Source organism: Pelophylax lessonae, assembly GCF_965119305.1.
Source record: "Pelophylax lessonae genome assembly, chromosome: 3".
NCBI lineage: Eukaryota > Metazoa > Chordata > Amphibia > Anura > Ranidae > Pelophylax > Pelophylax lessonae.
In genome coordinates this window covers 293202424-293217766 of record NC_138770.1, presented here as the reverse complement: position 1 = coordinate 293217766, position 15343 = coordinate 293202424, and the positions used below count along the sequence as shown (strand labels likewise).

The 15343-nt window shown below is 44.1% G+C and overlaps 1 protein-coding gene across 1 annotated transcript in view; it reads right to left on the bottom strand.

Moving 5' to 3' along the window:
* Positions 1-412: 412 nt before the first annotated feature.
* Positions 413-15343, bottom strand: part of LOC309551110 (putative cation-transporting ATPase 13A4) — a 203764-nt gene continuing 188833 nt past the window's right edge. The window contains exons 27-28 of the mRNA XM_082251556.1: positions 12930-13010; positions 413-738 (exon numbers count right to left, since the gene is read on the bottom strand). Coding sequence (XP_082107682.1) covers positions 484-738; positions 12930-13010 — 336 coding nt within the window. The 3' untranslated portion in view covers positions 413-483. The remainder of the gene's footprint in view (positions 739-12929; positions 13011-15343) is intronic.

Genomic DNA, 15343 nt, shown 5'->3' with positions numbered 1-15343 from the left:
GCCCCACAAGAGACAGGTTTGCAATTAACTGCATTCACTGTAAGTCTTCAGTCTTCTAGATTAAATGCCAAGGAGAGTCATTCAACCTGGAAGACTGAGGATATTAAGTTGTGGAATTCAATTACTAAAGGGATAGATAGCATTGGAGAGAAGGTGAATTTTCAGCCAAAAAAGCTTTTTTATTTAAAAATCCTTGGGGGATTATTTTGAAAAATAAAATTGACCAGATTTGTGGCCACCATCAGAATTTCTGCACAGTTCAGCAAATACAAACCCTGTCTTGATCTTTAAATTGCAAAAGGAAATACTAGGAAGGTTAATATATAGTGTGGCATGGCATGCATTTGAAATAGGTTGGAATTAGACTAAAAGAAACTAGAAAACATTCACAAGAGAGTATCTAGATGTCACTGGATATTGATAGTCAGTAAACACCACAACAGAAAACTTTTTTGGGATTTAAAAAGTCTCACATTTCTGCACTCACATGGCTGTTACAATTGTGTGTTCTGAAATCACTTCTTTCCCATGTGGTGAGTTGCTGTAGATGGGATTACTGTAAATTATATCAGTGTTCTTCAGGGGAACAGTCTGAATTGCATAATCTGTTCTGTTCTTTGGAGGCCACTCAGAATCTTTCTGCAGTTTCCTCTGCAGTTTCCTATACTGACTTTTTGATTTGTAGTTAAATCTTCTCTTTATCCAGAGCCATAGTTTTCGGTTTTCAATAAACCATTCCTAAAAAAAAACCCAGGGAAACCAAATCAAATCTAATTGGTTTACACTTTACTTCCCACCAACATTGCCATAACATTTAATTTTAAATATTTCAATCCAAGGAACAAGTGAACTATTATTTGTCATCATCAAATTCTGCAGCTGCATTAACCACTTGCTGACCGCATAACTTAGTTATACAGAGTGGCTCTCCTGTGTCGGATCATGATCCGGCATTTCTGGGTATGGGGCATGTGCTATGATTAGACACAGTACAAGCCAATCAGCGGCCAGCGAGGAGGAAGACAGGACAATGCTCTGTGAGTGTAAACAATACAAAGCTCTGTCCTGTCAGTGGGGATGTGTCAGTTTTTGTTTCCCTGTAAAGCAGGGAATAAAAAACGTTACATCCTTTAGTAAAAGCAGCACACAGTACACAGAAAAACACTGGTTAGGCATACATTTTACTCTTTGGTCACCCTAGATGTTAACCCCTTCCCAGCCAGTGTCATTAGTACAGTGGATCACTGTATTAGTGTCCCTGGTTCCCAAAAAATGTCAGTTAGTGTCAGACTGCCCACCATAGTATCACAGTCCCGCTATAAGTCACTGATCGCCACCATTACTAGTATTAAAAAAATGAATAAATAAAAATTCCACAATTAATATTATAGTTTGTAGATGCTATAACGTTCACGTAAACCAATCAATATGTGCTTATTGTTTTTTTTTTTTTTATGTAGCAGAATGCGTTTGGCTTAAATTTATAAAGAAATTTGATCTTTTTTTTTTTTTTTATTGGATATGTTTTATAGCATAAAGTAAAAAATATTGTTTGTTTTGCAAAATTGTTATTCTTTTTTTGTTTATAGCATAAAAAACCCCAGTGGTGATCAAATACCACCAAAAGAAAGCTCTATTTGTGGGGAAAAAATTATATAAATATCATTTGTGTACAGCATTTTATGACCGCACAATTGTCAGTTAAATTAACGCAGTGCCAAAAAGCAGAAAATGCTTTGGTCATGAACGGGGGGTAAATCTTTCAGAAGTCAAATGGGTAAAGTGAGAAAGTTCACACTGAGGATTAGTTTACACTTGTGGTTAGGAGGCAGTAAGAATAGATGGTTGAGCTGCATTTTTACTTCCTCCAAAACTGCCTACCCCTCCACCCGTAATGGCAGCTATAAAGAGATATACACATGCTAACATTCTCCCCACTGTTGTGTGCACAAAATGTAACTCACTCAAGGGAAAGGGACTTTTCACAAACGCCCTGCCACCTCATTTGATGCATGTTGTTGTGGCATGGTGGTGCAAACATTCAGGGACTAAATCAAGCAGAGAATTAGGTGGCATATCACCTCCTCACTGCCTGTCAAATATCATATAAAAAGTAATCTAGGCTTATGTAAATGAGCCCAGAGTCATTAGGAGAGCAGTAAGAGTGTGCTTCTTTAATGTTGTGCTGTATATTTTCATCTCTTTTTCCTTCCTTTCTTCCTTCCCTCCCCCTCTCTCTCTCCCATTCTTTCTCTTTACTTGATTTTTGTTCCAAATTGCATATTCAAAATTCCAAAGCATATTTAAAGTGATATTAAAGGCAGTTTTTTTTCTTCTTTCTATTTTCTTAAATGACAAACATGACAAACTTACCTGCTCTGTGCAAGGGTTTTGCACAGAGCAGCCCCGATCCTCTTCTCCCCCACAGGCGCTCCTGTCTCCACCCCCTTTACCAGTGCCCCCAACAACAAGCAACTTGCTGTGGGGTACTGGTGTGTGCTCGCTGCTCCGCCCCCCTGCTCTCTCCTTTTTTGCTCACTGGCTGCAATTGAAGAGCAGTGAGAGCCAATGGCTCCCAAAGTTCTGTCTCAGCCAATTACGAAAGAGAGACCCGGGACAGCTGAGGCATCCATGCACATCACTGGATTGAGAGGGTGCTCAGGTGAGTATTGGGGTGGCTGTGGGGGGAGGAACACACAGAAGGTCTTTAATCTTCATGCATGGAATGCATGAAGGTAAAAAAAAATGTACCTTTATAACCACTTTATGTTTCAATATTCCTTTATTGAAGGATTTTAGGTACAAAAGTCCACAACCGCGGAAGGTGTTACAGAAGTGCAAGTTTGAACAAAACAAGATAATAGCCTCTCCATATAATAACCGTACAGTACTGCCAGCATGTAAAGAAACATTAGTGGCAATCATCAGTTAAAGGTTTAGACTTATTGAGTACCATGATGACCAGACATTCCAGGTGTTCTTAAAGACTTTGTATGATCCAGACCTGAGAGCTAGGTTTTTCTCACACACATATAAAGATTGGACAATGGATATAATTTCAGATACGTTGGAAGCTTGCTCCCCCTTCCAGTGTCTAGTTATTGTTAACTGGGCTGCCATCAGAATGCACAGGACTACTTTCCGGCAAAATGATGGAAAATCTTTAATGCCCAGATTGAGTATAGCTAAGTCAGATACAGGATCCATTAGGATGCCTGTGACAGTGGAAAGGAGTCGGAAAACACTTTTACAGAAGCTCCTAGGACTTTTACATAACCAAAACACGTGAAGAAGGTTACTAACCTGACCGCAACCTCTCCAACATAAGGAGGAACTGCTAGATGAGAAGTGGGCGATTCGGTAAGGGGTCAGATACCATCTAGAGACTATTTTCTGGGTGAGTTCCCAGTAGTTGACACAGCCCGACACGGCATAGCAAAGTCGCAATGCCCCAGTCCACCAGCGGGATTCGTATGTTTGTTGTAGATCTTTTTCCCATGCCAAGATTGTGGAGCTCTTTTTTGGAGAATTTTGATTTATTTTGTAACAGGTTATAGAAAAAATAGATTCCTTTAGGTTTTTGAGGGTCACTGTGTAGGAATTCCCAGACATTGAGAGGTATTTGAACTATAGTCGTGGTTTGGTTAGTATTAGTTGTTTAATGTTTTGGAGTTTGAAAAGCCTGTGGGTAGGGAGATTGCTGCTTTTGGATAGGTTTTCAAAGTTTCCTAATTTGTCACCATCATATAAATCTTACACTATTGATAAGTTCTAGGAAGACCATTTGGTTGGGGCGATGTGGGGCAAGAGTATGTTAAATATATCAAATGGTAGCTGGGCGTCAGTGTAAGTCACGTCTTGTAATTTCTGATTATATAGTGTTCTCCATGCCTGCAGAGAAGCAGCTACTGTGATATAGGGAGGTGTTCTACCGACTGTGAAATCCATGCATCAGCTAAAAGAAGATGTAGATAGGGTGATGGGGAAGTATGAAATGTAAAAAATCCGCGCTTAGGATAATTCTAGATTCCTAGTATTTAATGTTGGCTGCAGCCCACCTTTATACTATATTACTAAGAATATAGTGAGAATGAAGAAAAAGGAGGGGGAAGGTGTATGGCGCTGCCAAAAAGTGCTGATGTTTCTATATGTCCAAAAAATAAGTGTTAAAGGTATATACAATATAAATCACCACTATGAATAAAGTGTCCAGTGCATCGTATGTGTCTTCCTAATAAATGTGCAATACTAAAGGATAATTCAACTATGTAAATGATAAATATTTGTGCTGAACTGTGAAAAAAAGTGGATACAAAATAAGTGAGAATTGGTATGATAAGAAAATTGTATGAAATGTATGAATTATAAAAACTATATAAAAGGTGTGAAATATACAAAATATAAAAATAAATATATAAAATATAAAAAATATAAAAAAGTGGATCCACTTAAATCTACAGCCGTAAATTACAAAACATCAAGTATGACTTAAATGAGGTGCACAATAGGTAGATAAATATTATGACAGCAATAATACAAGAATAAATAAGTCCGTTACACCTAAGAAAGAACAAATAGTCCCACAATGCAAAAAACTTTCCCTAAAAAACTTGGCAAAAAAGGTGACTTGAGTGCAGGTGTTCTGATGATGGGGAAGTATGTTTTTCAATCTCTATCCACAATATTTCGGATGAATGGGTGACCTTTACAACCACTTTAAAGATAATTATCAGTTATAAAAAAAAAAAAAATGCAAATTTAATTTAAATGTAATAAAATAAATTTTTTACATCAAACTTCCTGTATGATAAAAAGCAGTTTGCCAATGTTGACTATTCCAGAATCACAAGCAGGCACATTTTGGGAGTACCAAAAATAAAGAGATAAAGATAAAGAGCAGTGAGGTGGATAAGTGCCTGAGAAAGTAGGCTGTGATCACTGTACGCATGTTTTGATATCTTAATGTTTTGCCCTGTAGCTGGCAATGCACATTTAAAGTAGCATTTTGAAGTTGTAACTAAATTAAAACCTCAACTCCAGTAAATTTGTTTATGTCATGTTAGAGTAGATAGGATTTCTAAATTCTGTAAGGCTTTTCGTTTTACCTCCATTGTGGAGACTTCTACTCACTTACTGACTCTGAGATGCCAATACAAGGAATGGGAGGTACAGGTGTCATTGGGACAAGAAGGAGAGAACAGCAATATAAATATAAGGACGTTGTAAATAGGGATGATCGAACTTTTGAAAAGTTCGGTTCGACCAGAACACCCGAACTTCACGAAAGTTCGGTTCGGATTTCAGAACCCCATTGAAATCAATGGGACCCGAACTTCTGTAATCAAAAAACACCATTTTTAAGCCCTAAAACCCAATAAATGCCCCTAAAAAGTGCCTAGGGTTCTGGGTCATGCCCCAGGGACTATTAATCACACAAAAAAAAGTTCTTAAAAATTGTCGTTTTTGATAGATAGCCAATTATTGAAAAAAAAAAAAAAAAAAAAAAAAAAGAGATTTCTTTGGATTTAGTGTCTGGGGGGTCTAAAAGTTGTACCTGTGAAGTTTCAGCTCTGTAGCATGTCCAGAACCAGAATTACAGCATACCAAACCTTCAAAAATGACTTTTTTGCTTAACCGCACCTTTCTTTTGCTCCTAATCAACGGCTCAGCCAATGTGTATGATGGGGACATAATGCAGTGCACTGGGAACAAGATTAGAGGTTTTTTTGGAAAAAGGTGCTGTCTCTTTAAATGTGCATATAATTAACGGGTGTATTTCCACAATGGGGCTTTTATTACCAAATGTTTCAAGAAGTCCAAAGATGTATGTAATTGCACTTTATTTCATGTAAAATGGTGTTTGGTGCACTTTAACTTGAAATCTCACAAGAAACAGACATATATGCACGGATACATTGAGGGTTAGGGGTAGGGGCCACAATGTAGTGCAGAGTGAACAAGATTAGAGATGTTTTGGATGAATACTGTTGTCTCTTGACTTTGAATAGAAGTAAAGGATGCTTAAAAATTGGGCATTTGGTGGTGCGGACGATGCCTTGACACCATATCCCTATGAAAGTGCTGGTAATGAAAGCAATAATTGCCTTTGTAAGGAAAAAAATTACAATGATATGCATCTGTGTGACAGGTGCGCAAAAATTGTTGTTTGGGTGTTGGCGGAGCCATACCACTGTAAGCCCAAAGAGCTGGTGTTGAAGAAGGCGTAAAAATTATGAAGGTGTGCACCTGTGGAACAGGTGCGCAAACATGGTAGTTTTGGTGTTGGCGGAGCCTCCCCACCATAACCCCAAAGAGCTGGCTTTGAAGGAGGCCCAAAAATTGTAAAGGTGTGCACCTGTGGAACAGGTTCGCAAACATGGTAGTTTTTGTTTAGCATAGCCTCCCCACCTTAACCCCAAAGAGCTGGTGTTGAAGGAGGCCCAAAAATTGTAAAGGTGTGCACCTGTGGAACAGGTTCGCAAACATGGTAGTTTTTGTTTAGCATAGCCTCCCCACCTTAACCCCAAAGAGCTGGTGTTGAAGGAGGCCCAAAAATTGTAAAGGTGTGCACCTGTGGAACAGGTTCGCAAACATGGTAGTTTTTGTTTAGCATAGCCTCCCCACCTTAACCCCAAAGAGCTGGTGTTGAAGGAGGCCCAAAAATTGTAAAGGTGTGCACCTGTGGAACAGGTTCGCAAACATGGTAGTTTTTGTTTAGCATAGCCTCCCCACCTTAACCCCAAAGAGCTGGTGTTGAAGGAGGCCCAAAAATTGTAAAGGTGTGCACCTGTGGAACAGGTTCGCAAACATGGTAGTTTTTGTTTAGCATAGCCTCCCCACCTTAACCCCAAAGAGCTGGTGTTGAAGGAGGCCCAAAAATTGTAAAGGTGTGCACCTGTGGAACAGGTGCGCAAACATTGTCGTTTTTGTTTTAGCATAGCCTCCCCACCTTAACCCCAAAGAGCTGGTGTTGAAGGAGGCCCAAAAATTGTAAAGGTGTGCACCTGTGGAACAGGTTCGCAAACATGGTAGTTTTTGTTTTAGCATAGCCTCCCCACCTTAACCCCAAAGAGCTGGTGTTGAAGGAGGCCCAAAAATTGTAAAGGTGTGCACCTGTGGAACAGGTTCGCAAACATGGTAGTTTTTGTTTAGCATAGCCTCCCCACCTTAACCCCAAAGAGCTGGTGTTGAAGGAGGCCCAAAAATTGTAAAGGTGTGCACCTGTGGAACAGGTGCGCAAACATTGTCGTTTTTGTTTAGCATAGCCTCCCCACCTGAACCCCAAAGAGCTGGTGTTGAAGGAGGCCCAAAAAATGTAAAGGTGTGCACCTGTGGAACAGGTGCGCAAACATTGTCGTTTTTGTTTTAGCATAGCCTCCCCACCTTAACCCCAAAGAGCTGGCGTTGAAGGAGGCCCAAAAATTGTAAAGGTGTGCACCTGTGGAACAGGTGCGCAAACATTGTCGTTTTTGTTTTAGCATAGCCTCCCCACCTTAACCCCAAAGAGCTGGTGTTGAAGGAGGCCCAAAAATTGTAAAGGTGTGCACCTGTGGAACAGGTGCGCAAACATTGTCGTTTTTGTTTTAGCATAGCCTCCCCACCTTAACCCCAAAGAGCTGGTGTTGAAGGAGGCCCAAAAATTGTAAAGGTGTGCACCTGTGGAACAGGTGCGCAAACATTGTCGTTTTTGTCATAACCAAAATGAGGTTCTGTGAACGTAAAGAGAATGAGAGGGTTTGAGGGTGGCACCATGGTCCAGGCTTAAACTGAGGCTCAACTGCCACATCACAACGATAGCCTAGTCTACAAGGTCTGCATCAGGTGCATCAAAGCTTGATATCCACGACTGATTCATCTTAATGAATGTCAAACGGTCGACTGAGTCGGTGGAGAGTCTAGTTCGATGGTCTGTGACGAATCCTCCTGCTGCGCTGAATGCCCGTTCCGATAGGACACTGGAAGCAGGGCAGGCCAACAACTCCATGGCATACTGGGCCAGTTCTGGCCAGTGGTCTAATCTTAAGACCCAGTATGCCAGTGGATCGGATTCGTCACATGAAAAGCCCTCTGTGTCACTTTGTGCCCTCACGTAATCGTCCACCATGTGATGCAGACGCTGTCGATGCGATGTGGCAGCTGAGAGGCCTGGGCGGTGAGGACTAAAAAAAGACCGAAAGGCATCCGTCAACCGCACGCCTTCTCCAACGCTCCTCTCGTGACCACCAGTAGAATCCATGGTGGGTTGTCCCCGCCCCTGCACCCTACGGGAGTCGGGGAACATGTTCACCAGATTCCTCTTGAGACTGTCCTCAAGGGATTTGATCCTGTGGACTCTATGGGTGGATGGGAAAAGCTCCGAGACTTTACACTTGTACCGGGGGTCAAGTAGGGTGGCCAACCAATAGTGGTTAGTCTCTTTAATGGCCTTGATTCTGGGGTCCTTTCGCAGGCTCTGGAGCATGATGTTTCCCATGCGTCGCAAATTAGCGAAGGCCTGAGAAGCTGACTCCTCGGGGTCACTCATAACGACATTATCTTCAACGGGCTCCTCCTCCTCCCAGCCACGTACTACTCCAAAGTGTCCCGAGGGAGTCAAACTAGGCCTTGCAGATTGCCGCATGTCTTCCTCCTCCTCCTCCTCAAACCCTGCAAAAGTTCCCGCAGAATCGTCCTCCTCCTCCTCTTCCACCCCTGGATCCTGCTCGGGCCTCTGGGAGCTAGGCATAATGGGGTCAGGATTCTCAGGATAAAGGGGGCCTTGAGAGGCAAGGAAGTCCTCCTCTTCCTCCTGCTGCTCTGCCTCCAGTGCCCTGTCCATAATGCCACGCAGAGTGTGCTCCAACAAAAACAGTACCGGTAGGGTGTCACTGATGCATGCGCTGTCCCGGCTGACCATCCTTGTGGCCTCCTCAAATGGCGAGAGGACAGCGCATGCATCCTTAATCAAAAGCCACTGCCGTGGTGAAAAGAAGCCCAGGCGCGCAGAGCCAGTGCTGGTGCCGTACTCGCATAGGTATTCATTGAGGGCCCTCTGCTGCGTGTACAGGCGCTGCAGCATAGCCAAGGTGGAGTTCCAGCGGGTGGGCATGTCACAGATGAGGCGGTGTACCGGCAGGTGAAACTCGCGCTGCACTTCGGCCAAACGTGCAGTGGCACTGTACGACCGCCTGAAGTGACTGCACACCCTTCTTGCCATCCTTAGCACATCCTGCATTCCCGGGTACGAGTTCAAAAACCGCTGTACCACGAGATTCAGGACATGCGCCAGGCATGGCACATGGGTTAACTTTCCCTGACGAAGGGCGGCCAGGAGGTTTGACCCATTATCAGTAACCACCATCCCTGGCTGCAGCTGGCGTGGTGTCAACCACCTCTGGGCCTGTGCCTGCAGAGCCCCAAGAATCTGAGGGGCAGTGTGCTGCCTGTCCCCTAGACACACAAGCTGCAGCACTGCGTGACACCTTTTGGCCTGAGACATAGAATAGCCCTTTGAACGTTTACGTGGTATCTCATCATATTCAAAGGACCATTCTGCAGAGGAGGGCATGGAGGAGGTAGAGGAGGAGGAGCAGGAGGGGGTAGAAGTGATCGATCTACCCGGATCAGCGACACCACCAGCTGTTTGCAGACGTGGGGGCAACACTGGCTGCAGCACCGAGCCCTGGCTACAATCCCTTCCACTGGCAAGCAGTGTCACCCAGTGAGCAGTGACAGAAATGTACCGTCCCTGCCCATGTTTGCTTGACCAAGTGTCAGCCGTCAAGTGTATCTTACGGCTGACTGACTTGGCCAGGGATGACACTACATTGCCTTCCACATGTTGGTATAGGGATGGCAGGGCCTTACGGGAAAAGTAATGCCGACTTGGCACCTGCCACTGTGGAACTGCACATTTTGCGAAGTCACGGAAGGGAGCAGACTCTACCAGGTTAAATGGTAATAGTTGCAGAGCCAGTAGTTTAGCCAAACTACTGTTTAGACGCTGGGCATGTGGGTGGCGGGGAGTATACATTTTTTTTCGTTCCAGCATGTGTGGAATCGAAATTTGGCGTCTAGATGATACAGCTGGTGGTGTGCTGGAGGTAGATGCGACACTGCCTGCTATATCATCATCCCTGCCAGTGGAGGCTGCCAACAGGTGACGAGTGACTATAGCAGGGCCAGGAACAGACTGATGTGCAGGTGGAGCAGGTGGAGCAGATGGAGCATGAGGAGGAGCGCGAGGAGAACTAGGAGGCCGACTGACCAATCTTTGGCCCTTTTGTGGGTTCTTTAAATGCTCCTGCCAACGGGCCGAGTGGTGGGTTGTCAAATGCCTGTTTAGGCAGCTTGTACCCAGGTGGTTGACATTTTTGCCACGTTTTATACCCTTCTTACAAATCTTGCAGATCGCAACTGTTTTATCTGCATGGGATGTCTCAAAAAAGGCCCAGCAAGATGAGGTGTGTATAGTGGCCCGGGAGACAACAGGTGCGGCCTTAGATGGAGTAGGCCGTCTGCTCTCCCCTCTTGCTTGCTCTGCCTCCTCCTCAACCTCAGACCCAACATCTGACTCCATCAAAGACTGAGCATCAGGCCTGGCCTGGGAGACAACAGGTGCGGCCTTAGATGGAGCGGGCCGTCTGCTCTCCCCTCTTGTTTGCTCTGCCTCCTCCTCAACCTCAGACCCAACATCTGATTCTATCAAAGACTGAGCATCAGGCCTGGCCTGGGAGACAACAGGTGCGGCCTTAGATGGAGCGGGCCGTCTGCTCTCCCCTCTTGTTTGCTCTGCCTCCTCCTCAAACTCAGACCCAACATCAGACTCCATAAAGGACTGAGCATCAGGCTGGAGTAGATGGCCGACACTGTGGTCAAACAGCTCAGCTGACTCCTCTGCCATGTCTGAAATTGGGTCTAAGGGAGGACATGAGGTGGACATGGACTCATCTGTATTTGTTCTGACAACTGCAGAAGACTGACCACTTTTCTCTGCCTGGGTCACTGTAGTTGCAGATGATGCCGATGATGAGGGTTTGTTCATATAGTCCACCACCTCCTGTACATACTGTGGACGTATAGCTTGGCCACTGCCGGAGAACAATCCAAATGGTGGCCTGGCTGAGGACTGACCACCACGTCCACCCCTGCCTCTAGACACCCTAGAAGCTGTGCCCCTTTCCGCAGCAGGGCCACGTATGCCTTTTCTTGGTCTACCAGGCATATTTGTCACTGATGCGTTGGCAACTGTGTGCGGTGAAAAACGCACACTGCTATGCGACCCACAGTTGTCGCTGGATACAGCACAGCAGTTGCGGTTCACGCACAGTAGCAAAGCCTTTTGCACAGTGGACCTAACGCTTTGAACAACAGGCGTTAGGTTGTCACTGATGCGTTGGCAACTGTGTGCGGTGAAAAACGCACACTGCTATGCGACCCACAGTTGTCGCTGGATACAGCACAGCAGTTGCTTGTCACGCACAGTTGCAAAGGCTTTTGTACAGTGCACCTAACGCTTTGAACAACAGGCGTTAAGTTGTCACTGATGCGTTGGCAACTGTGTGCGGTGAAAAACGCACACTGCTATGCGACCCACAGTTGTCGCTGGATACAGCACAGCAGTTGCGGTTCACGCACAGTAGCAAAGCCTTTTGCACAGTGGACCTAACGCTTTGAACAACAGGCGTTAGGTTGTCACTGATGCGTTGGCAACTGTGTGCGGTGAAAAACGCACACTGCTATGCGACCCACAGTTGTCGCTGGATACAGCACAGCAGTTGCGTGTCACGCACAGTTGCAAAGGCTTTTGTACAGTGCACCTAACGCTTTGAACAACAGGCGTTAAGTTGTCACTGTATTTTGCTGCCTAGCAAGCACGTATACCTGCTGTGATACAGCAGCACTGTGCCACGTGCTCACTAAACAGAACCGTCACACTTTCCCTACAGAAACTAAATTTTCAAATCTAACTAATGTAGTACAAAGTTCCCTAACTACACTAGATATCCCTTTCCACTAAATAGAAAGCTCCATACAGCAGAAGACTGACACTGTCCCTTAAGTTTTTTTTTTTTTTTTTTTTAACTCTAAGAACCAGCACAATCGCTGTATCTAACTACACTGGCTGTAAGCTAAATACAATTCTGCTATATGGAGCTTTAGAACCACTCGATATGTAGGAAATGTAGTGTAGCAAGCAGGAGTCAGACAGAACTGCTTCAACTCTCTTCAACAGGCTCTGGATAACTGTGCTAGGGGTTAGGCGGGGCCATCTTATATAGTGTGGGGCGTATTCACTCCTGATTGGCCTCTGGTCCCCGTAGTCACTCCAATCACGTTCCTAGGAGACTCCTGCCCCCTCATTGGCTTTTGCAGACGTTTCTGGGCCAATCACGGGCTTTTAAAGCCCAGTTCCTGTCCCAGTGCATTTTGGGCGGTTCTGGTGGCCGAATACCGAACTTTTGCCGCAAAAAGTTCGGTATTCGGCCGAATATCGAACATCCAATGTTCGGGTCGAACCGATGGTCGACCCGAACCGTTCGATCATCCCTAGTTGTAAAGCGCTTCGTAAACTGTTGGCGCTATATAGATCCTATATAATAATAATAATAATTTAGACCCTTGCTCACACTGCTAAAAATGTGTCTGTCTTTGTTTGTGTTCATTTTAGAAAGGTTTTTCATCACCTCCTGCCCTAAGATGAAGCGAGCAGAAATCTCCCAATAGAAACATCAGTGGTTAATGCTCCAGTTTAGTTGTTCTGGGTAGGTTATTAATACGTCATCTTAGAGGCTAAGTGCTCCTAGAAATATATTTGTTTGTTGTCAGCAACATTACATTTTTTTGTTGTGTCATTTGACCGTATGTCATGACACTGCAAGCTTTTCTTAGTACTGTTTATCATAATTATACTGTATAAAATTATAAGAAAATAATGTATTAAAAGTTACCTCTCCAAGGTATGAAATGATAAATAAAACAAAAATCATGATAAAGATGTTCACTCTCCAGTAATATGGGGTACACACCAGCTGAAAACAACAAAGAAAGAACCAAATATGATCATTTAGAAATTGATGAAATATATAAAACACTCTCTCTCTCTCTCTATATATATATATATATACAGTAGGTACGGAAAGTATTCAGACCCCCTTAAATGTTTCACTCTTTGTTATATTGCAGCCATTTGCTAAAATCATTTAGGTTCATTCTTCTTCCTCATGAATGTACACATTGCACCCCATACTGACAGAAAAACACAGAATTGTTGACATTGTTGCAGATTTATTAAAAAAGAAAAACTGAAATATCACATGGTCCTAAGTATTCAGACCCTTTGCTCAGTATTTAGTAGAAGCCCCATTTTGATCTAATACAGCCAGGAGTCTTTTTGGGAAAGATGCAACAAGTCTTTCACACCTGGATTTGGGGATCCTCTGCCATTCCTCCTTGCAGATCCTCTCCAGTTCTGTCAGGTTGGATGGTAAACATTGGTGGACAGCCATTTTTAGGTCTCTCCAGAGATGCTCAATTGGGTTTAAGTCAGGGCTCAGGCTGGGCCATTCAAGAACAGTCACGGAGTTGTTGTGAAGCCACTCCTTTGTTATTTTAGCTGTGTGCTTAGGGTCATTGTCTTGTTGGAAGGTAAACCTTCGGCCCAGTCTGAGGTCCAGAGCACTCTGGAGAAGGTTTTTGTCCAGGATATCCCTGTACTTGGCCGCATTCATCTTTCCCTCGATTGCAACCAGTCGTCCTGTCCCTGCAGCTGAAAAACACCCCCACAGAATGATGCTGCCACCACCATGCTTCACTGTTGGGACTGTATTGGACAGGTGATGAGCAGTGCCTGGTTTTCTCCACACATACCGCTTAGAATTAAGGCCAAAAAGTTCTATTTTGGTCTCATCAGACCAGAGAATCTTATTTCTCACCATCTTGGAGTCCTTCAGGTGTTTTTTAGCAAACTCCATGCGGGCTTTCATGTGTCTTACACTGAGGAGAGGCTTCCGTCGGGCCACTCTGCCATAAAGCCCCGACTGGTGGAGGGCTGCAGTGATGGTTGACTTTCTACAACTTTCTCCCATCTCCTGACTGCATCTCTGGAGCTCAGCCACAGTGATCTTTGGGTTCTTCTTTACCTCTCTCACCAAGGCTCTTCTCCCCCGATAGCTCAGTTTGGCCAGACGGCCAGCTCTAGGAAGGGTTCTGGTCATCCCAAACGTCTTCCATTTGAGGATTATGGAGGCCACTGTGCTCTTAGGAACCTTAAGTGCAGCAGAAATATTTTTGTAACCTTGGCCTCTCTCTCTCTCTCTCTATATATATATACAGTAGGTACGGAAAGTATTCAGACCCCCTTAAATGTTTCACTCTTTGATATATTGCAGCCATTTGCTAAAAAACAATTCTGTCTCTGAGCTCTTCAGGCAGTTCCTTTGACCTCATGATTCTCATTTGCTCTGACATGCATTGTGATCTGGAAGGTCTTATATAGACAGGTGTGTGGCTTTCCTAATCAAGTCCAATCAGTATAATCAAACACAGCTGGACTCAAATGAAGGTGTAGAACCATCTCAAGGATGATCAGAAGAAATGGAAAGCACCCGAGTTAAATATATGAGTGTCACAGCAAAGGGTCTGAATACTTAGGACCATGTGATATTTCAGTTTTTCTTTTTTAATAAATCTGCAACAATGTCAACAATTCTGTGTTTTTCTGTCAGTATGGGGTGCTATGTGTACATTCATGAGGAAGAAGAATGAACTTAAATGATTTTAGCAAATAGCTGCAATATAACAAAGAGTGAAAAATTTAAGGGGGTCTGAATACTTTCCGTACCCACTGTATATATATATATATATATATATATATATATATATATATATATATACAGTATATTTCCTGGACCTTTTCACATCAGCCCACTATGGGTTAGCTCTGCCCTCTTGACCCCTCCAGAACCATACCTAGTCCACAAATTAAAGCTAACCCCCCCTCCCCCTGCAATCTTTTTTTGTTATTGATCTGAACATTCATTGAAGAAACAGGAGATGTGAAAGTGTGACCCCTTGCCAGGCTCAGCCTCTCCTGGGTGGCGTTTGATAGGTGCAAGGCTTCTATATGGTGGGTACCCTAAGTGCTCAGGCAAGGTGGAAGTTAGCAGTATAAAATACTCTAGATCATGGCTGGTGGGTGTTGAGATCTTACCTTTTTTTCTTGCCTTCCTATTCCTCTTCTATGGCTGGGCTGGCTGGGGTTTGCGTCCTTTGTGTCCTCCCTCTCCCTCATGGCTTGGCAGAGAGGGCAGTAGCAGCAGAGGCTCTGAGCTAGGCAGCTGCTCCTTTTTTTTAAGCTGCCTCA